The 22,611-nt window shown below is 28.3% G+C and overlaps 1 protein-coding gene and 1 long non-coding RNA gene across 3 annotated transcripts; one reads left to right on the forward strand and one right to left on the reverse strand.

The window, feature by feature from the left end:
- Positions 1-3,284: 3,284 nt before the first annotated feature.
- On the reverse strand, positions 3,285-9,023 carry LOC147814916 (uncharacterized). Of its 2 annotated transcripts, none has more exons than XR_015431340.1 (3): positions 7,176-8,106; positions 6,429-6,515; positions 3,285-3,413 (listed from the first exon to the last, which is right to left on the reverse strand). It is a non-coding gene; the product is annotated as an uncharacterized LOC147814916 (long non-coding RNA). The 2 variants fall into 2 exon arrangements; XR_015431339.1 differs by lacking the exon at positions 3,285-3,413 and adding an exon at positions 8,802-9,023 and having other exon boundaries at positions 6,126-6,515; positions 7,176-7,219.
- A 268-nt stretch (positions 9,024-9,291) lies between these two features.
- On the forward strand, positions 9,292-21,697 carry sgg (glycogen synthase kinase 3 beta homolog shaggy). Its single transcript, XM_016057064.4, has 9 exons — positions 9,292-9,700; positions 12,717-12,907; positions 13,898-13,981; positions 14,061-14,171; positions 14,254-14,384; positions 15,496-15,602; positions 16,968-17,161; positions 17,539-17,725; positions 18,776-21,697. The coding sequence occupies exons 1-9, from the start codon at positions 9,616-9,618 to the stop codon at positions 18,991-18,993; spliced, it is 1,308 nt and encodes a 435-aa protein (XP_015912550.1). The 5' UTR covers positions 9,292-9,615; the 3' UTR covers positions 18,994-21,697.
- Positions 21,698-22,611: the final 914 nt, after the last annotated feature.

Genomic DNA, 22,611 nt, shown 5'->3' on the forward strand with positions numbered 1-22,611 from the left:
AACAAAGATCTTCTGAAGAGATGACTGAAAACTAAATATCAGGACAAATGAGGATAGTTTTATATGCAACCAATTTATCAATTTTGTTCGTATCCATCCTTTTATTATTGTTTTGTCTTAAATTTCTCCTTAAATCATCTTAGAGGCTATGTAAACAAGAAATGATTGGTTGTAGACAAGACATTAATATATAATTTATTAAAGAAATACATAAAATAATAAAAAAATTATTTAAAATTATCAAGATTTCTGGAGAAGTTTATTTTTTATACACTCAAGAGCCAAAACATTATGACCACCCCTACATTTTGCAACGAACTCTCCTGGATGACGTGGAAGGTACGTGATCAGGTGAAAGTGGTATTAACTGTTGCTGGAGAGTTTGAAGAATCATTCTTTCACTTACTTCTGTGTGTGATAGGAAAGGCTGCGGATCTAAGCGACTTTGATAGAGAGCAGATTGTAAGGGCTCGAAGGCTCGGAACAAGTATTTCCGAAACTGCATGACTCGTGGGTTGTTCGCGATCTACAGTTGTTAGTGCTTATGCAAAGTGGATGAATGACGGTGAAGCCAGCAGTAGACGACATGGTGTTGGACTTTCACACGCTATCAAAGAAAGAGGTCGTCGGGGATTGTTTCGCTTGGTGAAGCAAAACCGGAGCCAGACAGTGGCTCAGCTGACAGCCCAATACAATGCAGGGTCAAGTAGAGTAGTATCAGAGCACACTGTCCAGCGGGCACTGTTGGATATGGGGCTACGCAGCAAACGTCCAACTACGCCTGCGCTGGGCCCGGGAACATCGCGACTGGTCCATGAATCAGTGGCAGAGAGTTGCCTGGTCAGATGAATCACGGTTTATCATTCATCCCACCGTGGCAGTGTCAGGATACGCTGTCTTCCAGGCGAACAGTTGCTCCCTCAATGTACTGTAGGTCATACACAGGCAGTGGTGACGGTATCATGCTTTGGGGGACGTTCTCTTGGGTGTCACTGGGGCCCGTGGTTGTGGCAGAGCAGACCATGAATGCTACAGGGTATCTGAACATCATTGCGGACCAGTTGCACCCTTACATGGCCTCTGTTTTTCCAGCTAGAAATGGAATTTTCCTACAGGTCAACGCTCCGTGTCACAAGGCTCAAATTGTGTTGGACTGGTTCCAGGAACATGACGCTGAATTCCAGTTAATGTCCTGGCCACTTATCTCACCGGATCTCAATCCGATAGAACACATTTGGGATGTCATGAAACGGCAGCTCAGAGTTCAAAGACCACTGAGTCGCAATATCTCGGATTTGTGTGACCGTTGCTTAAACATCTGGTACAATCTGTCTCCGGCCATCTACCAAGGACTTGTGGCATCCATGCCAAGGCGGGTTGCAACTGTGTTACGGGCTAAAGGTGAGCCAACTCGTTATTAAGAGGTGGTCATAATGTTTTGGCTCTTGAGTGTATCATTACAACGTTAATTATTATACCGGTTGTTCATTCATTAGTTCGATAACGAATCCGTAAAAACTTGTTGCAACATTTCCCATATTTCAATAGCATTTCGGAGCATACTTCTACGAATTTGATATCTGGTCCTAAACTTTTTGTTACAATAAATTTCGGTTGTAATGTAAAATTTAATTTTAAATGAACAATTTTTTTTAAATTAGAATATTACACCCATAAGGAAATTCAAACATTGATAATATAATTTGAACTTTTATTCCTTAATATTTATATTTTTCGTAGGATGTGAAAATATTCTAAGTCTAATATTCTAACTAATATTTACAAATAAATTAATTCTAATGAAACTCTACATAAAAGGCATTGTATGCTATTTTGTAATATTATTAAAATTTTTACCGTCCCGCAGTGGACGTTAAGACACGGTTCCCAGCAGATCACCGAAGTCAAGCATCACTGGCTACGGTCAGTGTGCGGGTGGGTGACCACTTGGATCAGTCTGCGTAGGGACCGAGGGTGTGCGGTATTGGTCCTCGCTAAACTGTGCTACCGTAAAGTGCTCGACTTCGCGCGCAGGTCGTCGGGCTACCGAAGCGGGGTGCCATCCCTTCCGCAGAGGATCAAAATTGTGATGGCATGTCTTCGGATCATCCTCCGGGATGTTTCCCGACCGTCGCCAATAGCCCATCGTGCAGCTCTAGTGCGACGTAAATTAACAACAACCAAGTAAAAAACTTTATTTGAATTAAAATAAATAATTTAATTCTTTGTTAAAACATTTAGCAGTTTTTTTTTATAATTCTATTTTAAAACAGAATAGGTAAATCCTACAAAGGTAATTGGACTTTTTTACTCTCATTTAAAATAGTATTGTTACTTGTGACTAATGACATAGATAATGAAATGTTTAAATAATTATTATTAATGGCTTGGTTAGGAATAAAATTTATGGTATTTATTTATGCAGCAAGACTAAACTACAAAAATTTAAAGAAATGAAGACAAAATCAGACGAAATTGGAAAAACCCATTCCTTGAAAAAACCTGAATCGGTTCTTTCAGGGATTCGATATTTTTTAAATTTTTTTTTAAAGTTTTTTAAAGTAATAAATGCATTTATCCAATACTGCATTATTTATAAGTATATTGTGTTATGCCTAAAAGTTTCATAAGAATTTCCATGTTCTTTAATATTAAAACTTTCATTATGTCAAGAGAAAAATAAAACAAGATATCTTTAATTTATAAGTAATTGAACTATATACCTACCCTGGAAAAAGGACATTATATAATTCTGAAGAACAGCATTTTTATGTATAGAACTGAGGAGCAAAGAGCCAGCATAACTCACTCCTATACATATGTTTCCAATACATTTATATTTGTAAGTAGACTTGTTAACATAATGTATAGGAAAAAGGGAAATTTCTTACTTTTTATTAAAATATTAATGGTAGAAAACGTTTTTATGAAATACTTTTTAAATAGTCTAATAAAACAACTTTAATTAATTGCCTAAAATATTTTACCACTGAAAAAATTAAGTTAAAAATTCCCAACCCTGGTTTTTTGCTCCATAATTAGCTGAATTTCATGGCCCTGATAAATTTTTTTAATAAATATTTTAGAACTTTCGTTCAATCATTATGGAAAGAGATACACACATATATATTATTTATAAAATAATTTGTGGTACATTGTTAGTATGCATTTGCATTTCATATTAAAATATTGATACTGATAATATTGATATTGAGCTAATTGATAATGTTCATGAAAAATCATAGTAATTGTTAAATTTTCTACACTTTAATTACAGCCTAGCAAAATTTTTATAAATAGTGAAGCAAACAGATTCTTCTAATTAGAAGAAAACGATCACAGTACAGCTTACAAAAAAGTCACTTAAGTTCTAAAATTCCACTCATGAAAAGATTCCTGAAAATTGTAATAATCTGTAAAAAAAAAAAAAAAATTAAAAGCATTATATTTATAAAGATAACCCTGAATCAATTTTCTTAACTCAATCAAATTAATATAGAGTCAATATAAAATATACTACTATATAATATATAAATTCTGTAAATAACCCATGCATTATTAAATATATCTTTAAAACTAATTTAAATGTATACTAAATCAATATTTCCACTTCCTTCATAATGTTGATTTGGAGTACCCAGAATTTTTGAAGAATCAAAACTGGAATTTCAACAAGCACTGACCTGGCAATTCTGATAATTCTCAGGTCAGAGTAGTTAAAAATTCAGTGGATGAAAGAGCCTTTTTTTCTACATTTAAGGATGCATCACATTAACTGATGATCATAACAACCTGGAACAAAACCATTAGCATTGCAACTGCTTATACAAAACATGAAACACAACTTGTGCTTTTTCAATTATTAAAATTAATGAGCTCTTAATATTAATTTAAAAGTATTATTTATAGTAGTAATGTAATCATAGCATCATTAAACAAGTAATGAAGTATGTAAACAGAAAACTTTAACACATGTAATCTAAATTTTAAAAAGTAGCAATATAATAAAATGTAAAACAATTTTTTATACCATTTGAAGATATTTATACAAAGAAAATTGGTAGCTTATTAATGGTAACTTTAAATTTAGGGTGTAATATACTAATTTAACCTTCAAAAGAGGAAAAAAAAAACTGATTTCTTCCCAACCGTGTATTATTAAAGTATAACTTATTAGTCATTCATATTTCCTTTCAAATAATATTCAATATACACAAGTAACTAATTCAAATATGCATATTTTCATACTATTATAAGTAACTATATCCAATATAATAATTAGAAGCACAAAAAATTGCTTTACCCCACATAGATATAATGCAATGAAAAAGATACCTAATTAATTATAATGTAAGAGATTAAAATATCTACAAATATAAAATATGTCGGAGGTGCATACCAATTTTAGATTTATGCAGAGAGGCAGCAACAATAAATGACTAGCAAGTGAAATTGTCACACTAACAATTATTTAGGCAAGAAATGTGACACTTATACTTACTCAGCATCAACACAAGTCTTTGACAGCATGTATTCCAGTAGGTATTTCTATTCCGACAAATTATGGTCATAACAAGCAATTTCATCACTCCCATTTAAGACAAAGACATGCTGAAGGAGCTTTTAAAGGATACACCTGATTAGTTGATGAAAAGAAAGTCTCAACTTGCAACAAATCTAGATATGCAAAACACGAAGACGCACAAATTACAATTTGTGATACAATTGCTACTTACTTGTGCTTCTTCTCAACTATTCAAATTCTATACTAGTCTCTCCATATTATTCTGAACTATAATATTAGATTTAAAAATGTCATTTACAGAAATGTTTAATAAGTAGAAACTTACAAATAATAAAAAACGTAAACACAAAATCTAAAACTTTAATGTATGTAAAATTTAATAAAGGCAATAAGACATAGTAAAAGTACATTGAAATTCTTCATATTTCTTGCAATTAATTGTTTTACTCACTACAACAAAAAATAATTTGGACTTTTAACCACAAAAAATGTGTAAAAAATAATGATGCGACAATAATGAAACAAAATTTGATGAGATACCATATTAATAATTATGTAAGATATTAAAATACATATAAATTATATATACATATATTTTTAATAGAATTTTCTTTATATAAAACTATAAATATTAATAATAGATAAGGTTAATATAAAATATAGTACAACGTAATATATTAACTCCGTAAACAAACCAAGATTAAATATATCTTTAAAACAAATTAAAATTTATACTTATTCAATATCATAACTTCCTTCTTAATGTTGATTTGACAGAAAACTGGACACGACGGATCAAAACTGGAATTTCAACAAGCACTGACCTGGAAATCGTAATAATTCTCAGGCCAGCATGGTTGAAAATTCAGTCGATGAAGGAGCCCTCTCTCTACATTTAAGGATGCATCACAATAACTGATGATCATAACAACCTGGAAGAAAACTAAAAGCATTGCAACTGGATAAACAAAACATGAAGCACAAATTGTGATACAACAGAACTTGTTCTTTTCGATTATTGATTCATGAACCCTTAATATTATTCAAAATTTTAATATTAATTTAAAAATATCATTTATAGTAGTAATGTTATTCTTGCATCATCAAACAAATAATGAAGTATGTAAGCATAAAAACTTTAGCGCATGTAATCCAAATTTCAAAAACTAGCAATATAATAAAATCTACATTTTAAATTACCAAGTCCATGATTAATTCCAAGAATTTTTCAAAACTTTACAAAACACAACACTCTGACAAAAACACAACAGCAAATTTAAAAAAGCATTATAATAACATTAATTGAAATGATTGGTATAGCCAAAACTGTTGTAATCTGCATCCTCAGTTGATTTTTAATTTAAAAAACAGAATAAATAAAGAGTTGAAGCAATAAAATAGCTGAAAAATACAAAAGCAATTAATTTCTTTTTTGCAAAATTATATTCTAAAAATACTTTTCTTGCTCATTGATAAGGAAAGAAATACTTGATTTTTCAGTTCTAATTTTAGAATAAAAAAAATAAAAAAATTGCCAATGACTGGCTTGCTTCAACTTGCTAAATCAAGGAAAGTTGATAACTTCTTATTGGTAACTTTAAGTTTAGGGTGTAACATACTATTAATTTAACTTTTTATTCAAAAGAGAAAAAAAGGGGCTTCTTTTCAACTTTGTATTGTTAAAGTATAACTTAAGAAATAAATAAATAATGGTTTCAAGAGAAATAAATAATGGTTTCTACATCTAAACTGCTAGTAATAAACTGTGCTACTGGATAACTATGCCCAAACTATGTAACTGTAGTTTATTTGAAAACATGATAAATATTTGTGTTATGAATTATGCTAATACTACTAAATCAGCAAGTAAAATTTAAATAGAATCAAATATTAAAAAACAAACCTCATATTTCTTTTAGACTGCCTCTTATACCACACAACTTGCAAACTTAATTCTGGTTTTTCCGATCAGACAGTAACAGACTGATGGCTGAAATAAGAAATTTTTTAAAAAATAACATAAACAACTAACTTTCTGATACAAGAACTATGTTAACCTTAAAGGGGAAAATACAAATCTTTAAAAAATAACCACAGCATCAAACCAATATTAACAAAAATATGGTTTAATAATAAAAGTTTATAAACTTTTCATTGCTTTTTTTTCTGTTTTCTTCTTTAGCCCATATGTCATTTAGGGAGAATCTTACATTACTTTGAAAGTTTTATAAGTAAAAATCAACCATGTTGAATACTTATGCATGATAATTCATTTATTAAGAGGTAAGATTTAAATACTTTTAAAATCTTTCACCATTTTTAGAGATTGAATGCTAAAATAATAAATTTCTAAAATTGATAAAGCAAATAGAATAAATAATTTTTAAAATAATTAATATAAAAAATATATTAATAAATTTATTGTTTAATAATAATAGAGGAAGATAATAACCAGCAAAACATTGACTTTTTCTTAACCTACATTTGATTAAAGACAAATACTGATAAACATTACTGATAAACTACAACAATATAGTTGAAGAAAAAAAAACTAAAACACTTAAAATGCCACAGTTAATATACAATTAGTTGAATAATCAAAATAAAAAACATTATACTGGTAGCAATAGTACTAACTACTGATACTAACTGAAATACTCGTATTGGCTCCTCTTAATCTGTCTGTCATTTAAGCTAAAAAAAGAATAAAATTAGATGAATCTCTGTGCAATAGACAAATTTTTATTACAGTAATCTCTCAACTTAGTTTTGTATAATGTTACTTTGTATATACCAAATATATTTAAAGTGAAAGAGTATTTATAATTCAGGGGCAATGTTCTTAGCGATCTTCCCTCTGTCCCTCAGGGGCAGAACCACAACCGTTGTGAGAATTAGTACTTAAATTAACTCATAACATTCTATTGCCTCTAAACATTTTTCTCCATTGTGTAAAGTAGTACAAAGAAGAATATCAGGGAAAAAAAACACTTTCTACTGAATATTTTTCCTTACAGCATCAAAGTGCTAAGTCTGATGCAGTTCTTTGACTACTCTCTCTTGTTTGAATGGGCTGAGTTGTGGTGATCAGGCTTAAATGTCAAGACAAGAGTACAATGTTTTCATGAATCTAGTTAACATATATATAAGTAAACATAAAGTCGTGTATACATACACTTTCTTTTTAGCAACTTAGTCATGCATTCTTCACAGACTGAATATTGCCCTGTCAGTTTTAATGAATGCCATCTTTGCTAATACATTCATCTGCGACAACATCAATATCTCAATAAGGTTAAACATTTAAGAAAACAGTTAAATATGTCACCATGGAATCCCTTAGTAAAAAGAGTAAAGGGGACAGAAGTACAGAAGAAATAAGCAAGGTTTGGTTTACATAGTAGTTTTTGACTTAAACATTAACTGTAAAAAATCTTGGAATTTTGAGAAAATAAAAATTATAGATAGAAAAAAATATAAATAGTTTGTAGTAAATGAAAAATTTAATTTCAAATTAAAATCTAAATAAGTTAATTTAAATTGTTATTAATTTGTTAATATGAGTTATATTCTAAAGAAATATAATAATTTTATATGCGATACACATAAATGTGATACATATAGAATAAAATTTCTTGATTATAGTATGCATGCTCATAATTTATGTAATAGTTTAGACAATCTAAAAGAATAATAAGAGCAGTAATTGTGAACGGAAATGATAAATATTATCTAAAATTCAAAATAAGAATTTTTCTGTTTCTTTACAGATTCATATTTAGAATTTCTTTTTAACATAAGTTTATAATAAAATTGAAACAAAACTATTTTGAATATGATTTAAGAACTCTCCCCTGTTATGAAGAAAATTCAATACAAAAGCTTCCTATCAAAATAAAATTTAATTAATATATTTTCTAGAAAAAAAATCTCTTTGTATTATGTCTCTGAAATAAACGTAAATCAACTCATCATTTAAATTTAAAAAATTTCATTACTAAACTGCGTTGCTAATTTTAGACAATCTAACTAAAGATTTCTGGAAACATGGAAAAACTTTGATAAATGAAAATTTTTTCTTTTGGTTTATGATTTTCAAAAATACATAAATTTTACACATAAAGGAAAACAAACTATGTAATTTAAATTCTAAATCTTTGCATTTTCAGGAAATTTAGTATGATCTCTTAATATTAACAAAATCTCATGATTTTTTAAAATATAATGCTTTTAAAACATACACTTATATTATAAATCTTTAATTAATAAGAATTACCTGTAAATAAAATTTTCATGATGACAAAATATAAAATCCAGCTCAATCAAATCTAGAAAATGGCTTTGAAAAATAATTTTGTTTATGATATGACAGGAAACTATAGATGCAAAATAACTGATTTCAGTAGTGAGGTAGTTGGAATATATGGGTAGCAAGTAAAAATATCCAAGGCATTTTGAATTAATTGAGCAAATGGTGCAGCTCTTAGCATTCGAAAGAACATTGGTGATAATATAGTAAATTTACAATTAAAAATATGACTTACCTAGCGAATTCGTTTCATTGCTTAATCATTCCGAGTACGTACAGCTCAAACATTTTCGCCATTTTCAATCACGTTCAAAAAGCGGGCATCCAAGCAGTTGGCGATAGATTTCGTTTGGCAACCACCCATTTCAGCTGATCGCCAAAGTTTAGGGTTATAAGAGGGCGGTCAGCCAAGACAGTGCGAATAAATTCATTAACAAATCTTTGGCTAATACAATTTGATAGGTGGCAACATGATAAATTTATGAGAAGTGAGCGTTAATTGACAAACTATGATATATCATGATTTCATAAAAAAATTGCATTTTATGTAACTTAAACTTAAATTTTTAATTCTTATTGTAATCTCTTCATTTGACTTAATCGTTAATCAATATATTTTTACATCAGTCATTTGTGTTATTTGATACTAAAAATTTTGATTAGTATTTTTTTAAAATAGGCTTAGTTACTTCTGAATGAGTACAATATTTTGAGACAAGATGTTTTTAATGTTTACATAAGTGTGCAGATGTGTTTGATTGATGTTTTTATGTAATTTAAAATGAGTAGTAGACCAAGGACAACGTCGATTGCTGAGAGCAGTAAGCAATCGTCGCAGCCTAGTTTTACGGGAATCAAGACAACTAGTAAGTTGCTTCAAAATTTGTTTCTTATCTTCTTTTTGACGATTCAGTGTTTTTCATACGTCAATGTCCATTCACTGAAATCCATATCTTTAGCCTTATGTTCTTATTTAGCATTAATTTCAACTGTTTTAAAATATACGCATTTGGCTGAAACTAAAAAGATAGCACGTCATGATTTTAACGATCGTTTTAAGTGTACATTTGATTGAGCTGCGTTCGGAAATTCATAGCTAAGTGTGTAGACAGATGTTGTATTTAATACCAACTATTGTCCATATTAAACATTTCAATTAAAGTTATTGAGACTATACTGTTATAATTTTAGTTTTACATATCGTATATCTTGATCTTCTGTTACAAGGTTATATACTTAATTAATATCGTGTATGCTTTGAAGAAGTGTGATTTATCATTATTATATTCTTTTTTTTGTGCTAGTTATTGCTCTGCTGATCCCTTGTATAATTGACCACAACATACATAAAACATTGATGTTAATTCAATACTGCAGCAAGACTTTTGATACAGTTATAGCAACATTTTGACATGCAAAATAACAAAATCTGGTTTCATATGTCCTACAATAAGACTGTTGATCTGGATATGTATTACCTGTCTAGATGAGTTAGTAGTAATGTGTAGTATATGATAAATAATATGGTTATTAGTGTTTGCATGCTCATATTAATTGGTGGATAGATAAGTTGAGCCATCTTATTAAGTTTCAATTTATCTAAAGATAAATTTTTTTTTTATGTCGGTGATATTTTTTTATAAAGCTAAAATATATTGAGGTTAAAATATTTTATATATTTATTTCAACATTTTTATTATCAATAAACAATCTGAATTTTTTAGTTCCTAGCTAATAAATTATTGATCAATAGATAAATATTAAATAATATCTCTTAATAGTGCAAAGTCATTTGTCAAATACAAATATCCTAATGTGATTTTTTTTAAGGAAAAAAATTTTAATATTAAAGAAAACTTTTGTAGCAAACTAATTCAATTCTAATATTTCAATATTAAAAAGTAACTTTAATTTTCTTGTTGTACCATTTTTTCCTGCACTATTTTTTTCCTTCTGTGACCAGGGCTAAAAGCATGTTATTTGGATTTGAGTACTGTCTTTATTTGTTTAATTTTTTTTCGTTAGCCAATGTTTCATTTTCTTTAAAAATATAGGTATTTAACCTTTTGCAGGCTACCTTACTATAAAATTTCTGCTTATATAATGATCTGTTTAATACAGTAATTTGACAAAAGATGAAAAATTTGAATGAAAAAAATGGCTAAGATATACCCTGATACAAAATTCATGATAAAATCTAATGGTCTTTATTCATAAGAGTTAGCAAAGTTTAGGACAGAATGGTTACCATTCTGTCCGAAACCCCTTTGCTCAAAACTGTCTTAAACTGTTCAAAACCTTTTTATTTTAATTATGCCATAATTAAAAAAAATAATAATGTTCTGTAAAGTTAACTTTTGAACAAGAAACAATTATGAAAACAAGTATTTGTTTTATTAAAAAGTATTTGTATTATTACAAGTATTTGTATTATTATTTTTAATATTGAATTATTTACCCTAATGCAAAAACATAATTTTACAGTATCAAAAGCATATTTATTAATTTTAAAGGTTAATGTATTCACTTTTGTTGTTCAATGAATTGAGGAGCTTTGGAAGTTATAAATCTTTTCCTGTTATATTATTTTCCTTTAATAAGTTAAAGCTAGTTGTATAAAAAGTATCGTATAAAAGTAATATTAAATAATATATGTAATTATTGAGTATACAATTGCTATACATATAGAATTTTTATCTTTTCCGAATGTTCAAGGTTTTGGACACTTTTAGGCAGTTTAGAACAGTTTTAGTCAGTTTAGGACAGTTTAAGGTGTCCAATACCCCAACCCTGTTCTTCAGGAATCACTGTACTCATAATATAAATCCTATAGAAGACATTCTGTACCTGGATAAACATATGGTCATTTTTTAAACGTTACCATTGTTTAGAGGTGGCTGTTAATGGAAGTTTTATTGTATGCATATATATATATATATATTTGTTACAGAGTTCTCCCCGGGAAATAAAAAGGGTAGGGCGGTTCCTCTCAGAAAAGGGCAGTCATTTAACACCATAAAAATTTATCAAAATGTGTAATATTATGTAATAACTGAATTTTATCCTCAGCAATTTTAAAATTACTCTCATATATTATTTTATGTGCATATCTCAAAAAGTAATTCTCTCTTATTATCAAATTAAGAGAAAAATTTTTAGTTTTCAAAAAATAATTAAAAATATCCTAAAAAGCAATAATTGTGCACAATTTTTTCTTAAAAAAAGAATAAACTACACAGAAATGATTAATTGATAAAAAACTTGAAAACTTTTTTCTATAATTTAAACTGAAAATTATGAGAAAATGAACATTTAAAAGTTCATTTAGAAGAAAAAAAGATATTTATTTAAAGAATAATATTAAACTTTAGAATCACTTTAAAAATGCATCAATATCCCCTCTAAAAAAGAGATTTTTATGAAAATTTAACCAGTTGAGAATAATCGTAACAATGTAAATATTTCTAATACTAATAATAAGAATTAAAACTATAAACACAGATAATTTTATCAGTGTGTAATTATTTAAACAGTGAATTATTTTTTTTCAAAATGGAATTTGAAAAAGTAAGAGTGTACTTATTGGGATCAAAGGGCAAGTAGGGCTTGGCCGTCCTTTTACAAATGCTTAGGGGGAGCACTGATTTATTACCTATGCCTCTTTTGCTTTGGCAATTTATCATTTACAAAAAAATTATATAAAATGTCCCCAAAAGGATAAACAGTTGTGCAGATCTAGTGCAGTTTTTAATGTTTTTTTATATATTTTAAGTAATAGGGGAAAATAAGATGTTTATCTTAGATCAAAAATCTGTATAAAGTACTGAGTAATTTTTCAGTTCCACATTCTTCGTATTAAAAACCAGTAATGCATATTTATAGGTAAAGATGGCAGTAAAGTGACAACTGTTGTAGCAACTCCTGGACAAGGACCTGAAAGGCCACAAGAAATATCTTATACTGATACTAAGGTCATTGGAAATGGATCGTTTGGTGTTGTGTATCAAGCTCGTTTGTTTGAGACTGGGGAGCTTATAGCCATTAAAAAAGTCTTACAAGATAAACGTTTTAAGGTAATTTGTGGCTTATGCCCTTTTAATTTGATTTGTTAAAATAGTTTGTTGCTCAAGAAGAATAAATATAAAAACATGGATTGTTAGCATTTTTTATATTTGTTCATGAACTTGAAATGAGTGTCATAATTTTAAAATTATTCATTTTTAGCTGTTACATTGTGTCACCAAGAGCTATACTTGGTCACTGTCTTTTTCTATTATTTATATGATTATAAAAATCCTCGCTAAAAATTAATCATAAAACAAACTGTGCTATCTTTAAAATTTAGTATTTAATTTAATGCCATTTATTTAGTTTAAAAACTAAACTGCTCGATAATTTTCTGTACGATAACATTTACCTTGGTTATGACACATTTTTACCAAAATCTGAATCAATTAAAATTATTTCTGGTGAACTTTTTCTTATCTAAATTTTTTATTTTAAAATTATGAATGTTTACCATGTTTTTACTTTATTTCATTAATTAATTTGAAAATTCTTACAATATTCTTTGGTTCTTTCTTTCCCCTTCTTAAAAATAGATGAATATATATTGCACCAAAAATGTCTTAATTTTTTTTTTTGTGTGTGAAATGTTGCCACAATTTTTTACTTTGAGCCACTTTGAAGTCTATATAAGTCCACAATATGCAAAATTCCTAATTATTTTGGATACTTTAATATTGATTTGAAATCCACGATTGACAGTTGTCCACTATATCCAAATTCTTTGAAAAATTATTAGCATGTGACAATAGTATTTTTGGAAATAAGGATTATGATAGTTCATAATTTGTTAATATTGCTTAAATAAATATATATTAAAGTAGCCATTTAAAAAAAATTTCTGCTTATGAACAAAATTAGTATTTTTTGATTGGCCATGATTCAATTTTAAGTAGAGTTTTGTTATGACCATTAATCATTGAAGAAACAGCCCTAAAGTGCTGTGTGAGTTTTTATCATTTAATAATAATTTTCATTTCTCTTCTATTGTAATTTAGAATCGAGAACTTCAAATTATGAGACGACTCGACCACTGCAATATTGTCAAATTGAAGTATTTTTTTTATTCGAGTGGTGACAAGGTTAGTATTTACCTTCTACTATGTACTTTTTTCCTTTACTTTTTGAATGGCTCTTCTATTTTATTGTTTTCTCTTGTAGAAAGATGAGGTTTATTTGAACTTAGTTTTGGAATTTATCCCTGAAACAGTCTATAGAGCTGCTAGACAATACAGTAAATCAAAGCAGACTATACCTATTTCTTTCATTAAGGTATAATCACTTTTATTATTCTTTAAATTATTTTGCTTTTACTTAATTTTGTGAGAAGATACAATGTTTCATGTTTTTTCAGCTTTACATGTATCAGTTATTTCGAAGTCTAGCCTATATCCATTCACTGGGAATTTGTCATCGTGATATAAAACCTCAAAACTTATTACTAGATCCTGAAAGTGGTGTATTAAAATTGTGCGACTTTGGCAGGTAAAACTTTTGTTTTATATTGTGAACTGTTTTATTATTTACTTATTTGTTTATTATTAATTTTTAAAGATTGTGCTGTGATATTTTTCAAATATTCATAGTCTTTGCTAGTAATGATGAAATATTTCATAAAACTGATTTTGCAAATGTATAAATTACTAAATTTTTCAAAATTGGATCAGCCTTTTTTAAAAATCTTAATATTTTATTGAACCTATTTTAGTCTTACTAAATCAATGATTTTCTTATAGTTTTAAGTACTTTACCAGTTGATCTTTTTTAAAAAAATCTCCAATTTTTTTCTTTCATAATGAAAAAGGCAAGACAAGCACATTTGTAAAAGCACTGTTTTTTTTTTAAATGAAAATAGTGATGCATTTGAATATTTTTGCATGCAGTAGAAATCTTCAAATTATTTTGGTAATTTAACTTAGCTTTTATCAAAATAAAAGCTAACAACTTTTATATTAATGATCAGATTTTTCATACTCTAAGATGACATTTTAAATTATGTTTGATATAAATTTGATATAATTAGCTACACACCCTTTTTCCTAATAGTCTGTTTCCTAAGTTTACATCAAATTGTTTCCAAATAGCTACTTTACAATTTCCAGATTTAATTAAAATCAATATAAGCACAACACAAAGAAATTGCCTGGAAGATTGTGATGCTTTTCCCAACAGTTTAAAGAAGTTGTAATATTATATTGCCCTAGTGCTTTATAATATTTATTGTTCATATATTTATATATAGCTTTATTTTAATGGTGGTCCATTTCAAAGAAAAATAAAGTTGGTCTCACTTTCATGATTCATGAAAGTTAAGATATATGCCATTTTTTTTAAAAAATGTTTTTCTGTATATTTTTATGTCAGTAATATAATAATTTCTTAGGAGGAAATTGCTGAAATATGTATATTTTTTTAAAATGCTTAAAAGGTGTTTGTATTGTAAAATGTTGCTAAATACCTTGAGTCTTGCTAAATACTTATTCTCTGAAGAAATGTTTTCTAAGAATATTTCCTGTTTTTATAGAAAGTTCTTGATCATAACTAGTGTTTTATGCTGTTGTTATTAAAATTTTTAATGTATTATTTTTTATTCTAGTGCTAAACATCTGATAAATGGAGAGCCAAATGTTTCCTACATTTGCTCACGGTACTATCGAGCTCCAGAACTCATATTTGGTGCAACTGATTATACTACAATGATAGGTACTAAACACACTTTTTTCATTAAGTAAAGGTCTTGAAAAGCCTTTAAAGCTTTTCATTGTGTTAGAAGTACTGAGAAGGTAGAAAGAAAAAAACATAACTGTATCTCTGTATTATGCTCGAAGACTTATTGAAAAATTTAGCATTTTGCTCATTGGTATCTCACTAACTGGTTTATCTCACGGCGCTATTGTATTTTTAAATATTGTTGCTAAAGAGAAAATTTGAAGGTTAGATATGTCAACTTAAGCATCTTTATTATTTAACTTTAACCTAGTAGTTTAAATTTTCACCTTTATTTTATAAACCTCACCTGCTTAAAAAAGATCATATTAGGCTCGAAAAACATTCAAAACATTTTTAAAAAATTGATTATATTGAAACAGGAATAATTGGCAATCCACACCATTATGAAGTATAAGTTCTTACCTGGAACAGACCACATAGAACATTATTGGTGTATTTAGCTCTAGTGTTTGGTTAGTTCAATGAATCACCTAAAGTCACTCCAAAGCTTAATATTGATAAAAATAAAAAGCTGATAGTGAGTGTTTGGCACTCCAGGGCAACGAAACCATTTCCTGGGGGTTCCAAGTGATATGACTTTTTTTAAAACTTTTTTTGATTCATAGCTACACATGCTTTTTTACGTACTTATACAATATGATTTACATACTTTTTTAATATGATTTTTTATTTGTAATGAGTTATGATTTATATCCAATCACTATTTAGTATTTCCATTATTTTTGAGAAATAATTCTAGAAAATATTAGTGAAAAAATACAATTTTAATACTTTTATTAATTTGTAGAGATAAAGACTCAATTTGTCAGATTCCTAATGTAGGAGAAATTAATGTAAATAAATAAATTTTAATTACACTTGGCAGACTTATTATCACCTGGAATTAATTACACTTGGAGACTGCATATTTAATAAGTTTTAAATATATTTTTGATTAATTTAAGTAAACATAAAACTAAATAGATTTAATTGAAAATGTATGTATTTTAAACTGGAAATTATTTTACATTCAGCTAATATTAAATTGTAATTTAAAGTTTTACACTATTATTTTTTCTTCTTACTCAAATATCGTTTTGAATCATTTCAACCTTGCTAGATTGGTCAAAGACAACCCCATGCCTGCAAAAAGACCGCACATGATGCCTTTTTGCTGTTGTGTAGAAGAAAACTTACTTTTTATAGAAGAAGTGTCTGATAAAATGTATTTGTCTCTTTTTGTTTTAAAAAAAATTATTTTTGTTTTCTCTTAATTTTATTTCCAAACACAAAAATCAACCTTCAGTGTTCTATATTAAAGGATTAGATAGCATTGTGATGTTTTTATTTCAAATGTAGATGTGTGGTCAGCTGGTTGCGTGCTTGCGGAATTACTTCTTGGGCAACCCATCTTTCCTGGTGATAGCGGGGTGGATCAACTTGTTGAAATAATCAAAGTTCTTGGCACACCTACTAAAGAGCAGATTAGAGAAATGAACAGAAATTACACAGAATTTCGTTTCCCTATGATTAAAGCTCATCCTTGGAGCAAGGTTTGTTTATTTAACCAGATTTTTATTTATTTTTTGTGCTTTCTAATCCAAATTTCTGAAGAGACTAAAACCATAAAAAATATAGCTTCTATTAGTGACATAGTCTATAACTTGTTCCAGTAGTACATGTTACATTTTTATACACTTTTTAATATAATTTTAAAATGACTTTATTTATTTTATATAAATATTTATAGGGTTCTGCATTTTTAAGTGTATATGATTTTAATTATTATATAATTAAGTCAAAAAAGTAATCTTTACAATGATAAAGGTTGCTGCTTTGATGAAGATTCACAGTATAAATGTAGCATTTGTTTTGTATAAATTATTAAAAAAGAAAAAAATATATTTATCAATTTATTAATATGCTCTAGGTGTTTCGTGCTAGAACACCCCCAGAAGCTGTTGATCTAGTGTCTAAGCTTTTAGAATATACTCCATCTGTTCGATGTACTCCTCTACAAGCCTGTGCACACCCTTTCTTTGATGAATTAAGAGAACCTGGTACACGATTGCCCAACTCTCGAGAGTTGCCTCCTCTTTTCAATTTTACTGAGCATGGTGAGCTTTGTTTATTTATTTTTAAATTTAAATTCTAAGCATTAGTATAAGTTTTTCAACTGCTCAATTTTAAAGATTTTTTTTCCTTCTCCTTCATAAACTAAAACTCTGTAACTTTAAAACAAATCCTGTAACTTTCTGTAGTGAATCAAATGCCTATTACTATTCTAAGCTATAAGTTTAAAAGTGTAATGAACATAATAAAGACATTTTGCATTCAAGTTCATTTAATTTCAATCATTAATGGTAAATATTGCAGTGAATAATTTAAAATCAGTTATTAGTGTGATGGTGTAATTTTATATTTTTTTGACTATAATCCCCAGAACTCTTAGTATTTAGAATACAGTAGTATCTCAAGAAAAGGTCAACTCCATTGAACTTTGGTTTCTTTCAAGGGGAGGCTTAATGTGTTTACTCAGTAAAGGGTGAGCAAAATATTAATTGAAATAACCTGTGTTAGTATATTATCCCTCTCTTGAATATTGCTGCTACAGGGAGATAAAGAACAGCCTTTTAAAAAAACAGTTGGAAACATGTCGAAAAAAGCAAAGAATTTTCGGGGTATTGGAATAAAAGGAGTACAAATATCAACGGCAAAGAGAAACTAGATTATTCTGAAACAGTAATGGATTGCTGATTTAAAAGAATAATCCAAGATGAGCCAATCATATGGACTCTTTCTTGGGCTGTGAGGGTCTGCCAAGAAGTGTAATTTTGCACTCAAATATTATTTTTACATGTTATCTGTCATGGGGAGAAATGAACATTAAAATAAAAGATTAATATGATGACTAGATTAGTTGACTAGTTTTTATTTTACTCTCTAAATACAGGACATCCCTTTTTAAGGGACAACTTTTCTGGTTCCCTTCTGTATTTAGTATGTTATGCAATAGTTATGAAATTTATATTATTTTATGAAATTTAATGGATTTTTTAAATTTTAATAAATTTCAATTATATGAGAGGCATATTCATTTTTGCAAAAATATTACCAATGAATTGAATTTGTGTAAATTAACTCTCTAAATAACTGTTTCATTCCAGAGTTAAAGATTCAGCCATCTTTAAATTCCATCCTGATTCCTCTGCACATACGCAACAGTAGTCAAAATAATACGATTGGAACAAACAACCCTATTTCGGATGCCAGTTCTGGTGGGATGTCACATTTAGCCGCAGATTCTTCAATTAGCAATTCACTATCAGCTTCTGGTAGCAGTGCCACCCAGATAGGGGCTTCGACTTCCACTGCAACTGCATGACATTTTTAATATTTTCAGAAGGGGGCAGGCAGCTAAGCCTTATTTTCGATTATTGTGGGCTATAGCCATTCTGTTGTAAAAACCAAAACCGGAGACCAAATCTCCCCCTGTAGATTGGTTTTGACAAGGAGATCTGTCTCGAATAACACTCAGTACAGTGTTGCGGTACCTGAGCTAGGTTGTAAATAAATTCGAACTTATAAATGTTTTGTTAAATAATGGGATGCAACCAATGAAAACTTTCAACCAAAATTTAAGTTTCTTTGGTTATCTCATGTTTTAGAAGTTGATTTTTTTTTATTACTATTGTTGCAAAATATTGCATTAAAGTTATTTTTGATTCTGTTACAAAATTATTTTTAATGTTTACTCAATTATGTTGTGTATCAAGAGTTGATCTTACAATTGTATTTTAAAATTTGGGTTATCAGTGAAATTTTATCGGTTTTTAATGAATTTAAATTTATGTATTCAATATTTTTGTGTACAGCTTTTTCATATCTATGTAATACAATTTTTTTTACCAATCATTTTTATTAAATTTGTGTATATAAAATTTATTATTTATGTTTTGTTTAGAAACAACCTTTCGCAAATAGATCAAATACAGAAACCTTAATCAAAAAAATTGCTGAGGCGCCCTATTCGTTTTGGTGCTTTTTTTTCTTCTTTCATAACCAAAGTGTTATTAGTAACAATATCATCGAATTAAATATTCATATGTATATGGTTTATTTATTGATCATACGTTTACTGAATTTTGCATATTTATATAACTGATTATGGAAAATGTTACTTATGTTTTTAAAGGATTTAGTGCACAGTGCTTAATTAATGAAGATGCTCTATGACTAAGGTTTCTGCGTGTTTTCTATCTTCTCTTTTAGTGATAAAAAAATTAGGTGGAACTTCCAAAATTTTAACTCTTTCTCTCTCTATATATATATATCTATCTTTTTCTCTCTCTGGGCGATAATCATAATTCATTACAAAATTGTGCAAAATAAAAAAAATCTCTTAACACTATTTCTGAAACACTTGTCATATTTTTAGCTTTTGAGAAGCTTTGTTTTAGGCAGCCTGCTCTTTGCATTGAAAGTGTGAATAAACTACAAATAAAATTATTTCTGGCTGATTCAGCTAGCAATTGTACAGTATGAAAATAAATATATAATGTTTTATGCAATTTCATGTTCAAAAAGGAAGAAAGAAAAAACATTTAGACTGATATTTATTCTGGGATGCCAACTTCTAGATTTTTGTTTCTAATTATGATATATATATATTTTTAATCCTTTTTTGTGGATTAGAGACAAAACTATCTTAAATACATGACCATACATATTTTTGTTTATAAAATTCATAGCAAATTTTCAAATACTTCCATATGCTCTTAATTTTTATGGAAATGAATAGTTATTATTGTTACTTGCATTAGCTTGATGTTGCATTTCTGTGTAATTATTATTAGGGGGGGGGGCATTGATGCAAGTTGGCATCCCTGTTAATTTTTCAGGTCTGCTTCTGAAAATATATTGTATATCCCTGTGATTGGATGACAGTTTTATACTGTACAGTGTATTTAAATGTGATGTTTGAATTATAGAATAGAGTGCCTCTTTATTTATACTTAATATATTGGCTTCAAAATTATAAAGCTTTAATTTTTGTGTGTGTGAATGAAGTAATTTCATTGAATTTATGTCTTGTTTTTCTTTCTGATATAACTAATAATTTTTTTTTAAAAAAAGTATTGTCTATATACCGCATCATTTATTAATGGCTATTTGTGCACTTGATTTTGAACAATTTGCATATTTTAGTATTTATTGTTAGATAGATAATTGTGTATAAATCCTTGTCCGTTCCAAACACGGGCATTTATGTTTTTCATAAAATTTCATGATCTTGGCTTTTTCCTACATTAAGCTTGCAATGCTTCTTGCACCCTCTACAGAATCATACAGTTTATTTGGAATATTATTTTGAAGTATCGAAACTGCTCTAAATCTGTTTATATGTATCTATTATTCAGCTTAAAGTATTAATTTGCTTTTTTGTCCTCTCCCAGCCAAATTTATGAATTTTGAGAACCTCATTTAACCAGCAACACTAATGCTTGTATGTTTCTTTTTTTTTTTAATAAAAAAACAAACAAAGCAAATGCTTTCATTACTTTTTTAAGATGATAAAAAAAGGAGTGTTCTAGCAAATTTAGCTTAGTAATACTCTTTCTTGCCAGTATAAGTGAAGATATGAATTCTATTTATGATGCAAAATCAATTTGTATAAATAACTAGTGTATGTATATTTATTGCTGTAGTCATAATGTTTATACTGGTGTATAATGAAAACTGTGCATTTCTTAGTGTTGTTGACTATAGAATACCATAAAAAGCTATGTTCTTTAGCAGCTCAAGAAAGCCCACTCATCGCATGAAAGAATATGAATATGGCAACTGACCGAGCACCGTCTGTTTTCCGTGTTGTGAAATTCTGATGCATGTAAATTACAAGAGGCATTTTTAATGGATAAATTGTAATTATTTTGATTTTTTTCGCACTTCATACATAATATTAATGAACATAAACAGGACCATGTTCTCGTGCATTGATGCACTATGTTTCCCTTTGTATATTGCTTACTGTTAGGTAATTTAGATGTAGAAAAAAAATAATAAAATAAAATTATTACACGTCGCGATTGTGTGGGATTATTTATTGTTAGCTTTGGCATATTTGTACTATAATTTCAGGTTGTAATTATGTAATAATTGTAATAATTTCACATCGTAAAAATATTTTTAAGGCAGTTTTCATGTGGTAACATGATAGTCATGCCCCTGGAAAAGTGTTATTTTTTATATCAAAGTTATTATTATAAATCCAAAGGTAATGACTGTGAGTTGAAAAAAACATTTCCAGGTGTCGAATTGGTTATTCTGAATATTTAATCTCAGCTTCTTTGACTTTTAATTAAATCAATGTGATGTCCTTTCTTGGTAGTTTTCAGGCTTAGGAACAATAAATATTTTGGTAGATTCTAGAGAACTGTTACATTTGAATTAGCTCCAAAGGGAGAGTTTTTTAGCATTTAACTTACTTTTATCTATGACTGATATTTTAAAATACTAGGTATGTCTGATAGGCAATTTGAACAGAGAAACAAATAAATCATTGTAAACTTCACAAAAGTTCTCAGCAGCGAGCTGTTAAGTGTCACTCTCCCTTGTACAGTAAATTTTTAATATGTTGCTTTACTTAGCATGTCTAATTTAAAGTTAGGCTGTAAGATGAGAAAAATAATTTATACCAATGAAGTATAGGAGAAAAATTGAGATAGCCTTTTAGTCCTAACATCTCAAACCTGGTCCCATATAATTTGACTTAAATAGTGTAAAAAAAATACTAAAAAAATATTTGTCCAGTTTCCTATGCATTCTAGTCTTAATAATTTTTGTTTTTGAAAATTTATAACCTTTTAACTAATAGTCCTATCGATCTTCAATGAACTGAGCCTTGCTTTTAAAAACAATCAAAATTCTGCGAAATTAGGCAATTACGGTAGAACCTCCATCGATTGTTTCTCTGATCATTCGTTACAAATGATAGATACAG

The sequence above is a fragment of the Parasteatoda tepidariorum genome, chromosome 2 (assembly GCF_982258835.1).
Source record: "Parasteatoda tepidariorum strain Cologne lab strain chromosome 2, Ptep-v5.0, whole genome shotgun sequence".
In the NCBI taxonomy this organism is placed as follows: Eukaryota; Metazoa; Arthropoda; class Arachnida; order Araneae; family Theridiidae; genus Parasteatoda; species Parasteatoda tepidariorum.

What these genes read in the sequence shown, in the direction of transcription:
- sgg (XM_016057064.4), top strand. Translation starts at nt 9,616, where the DNA reads ATGAGTAGTAGACCAAGGACAACGTCGATTGCTGAGAGCAGTAAGCAA. An exon ending in AAATTGTGCGACTTTGGCAG is followed by an intron (nt 14,385 to 15,495) that starts GTAAAACTTTTG and finishes TTTTTATTCTAG; the next exon opens with TGCTAAACATCTGATAAATG. An exon ending in TTTCAATTTTACTGAGCATG is followed by an intron (nt 17,726 to 18,775) that starts GTGAGCTTTGTT and finishes GTTTCATTCCAG; the next exon opens with AGTTAAAGATTCAGCCATCT.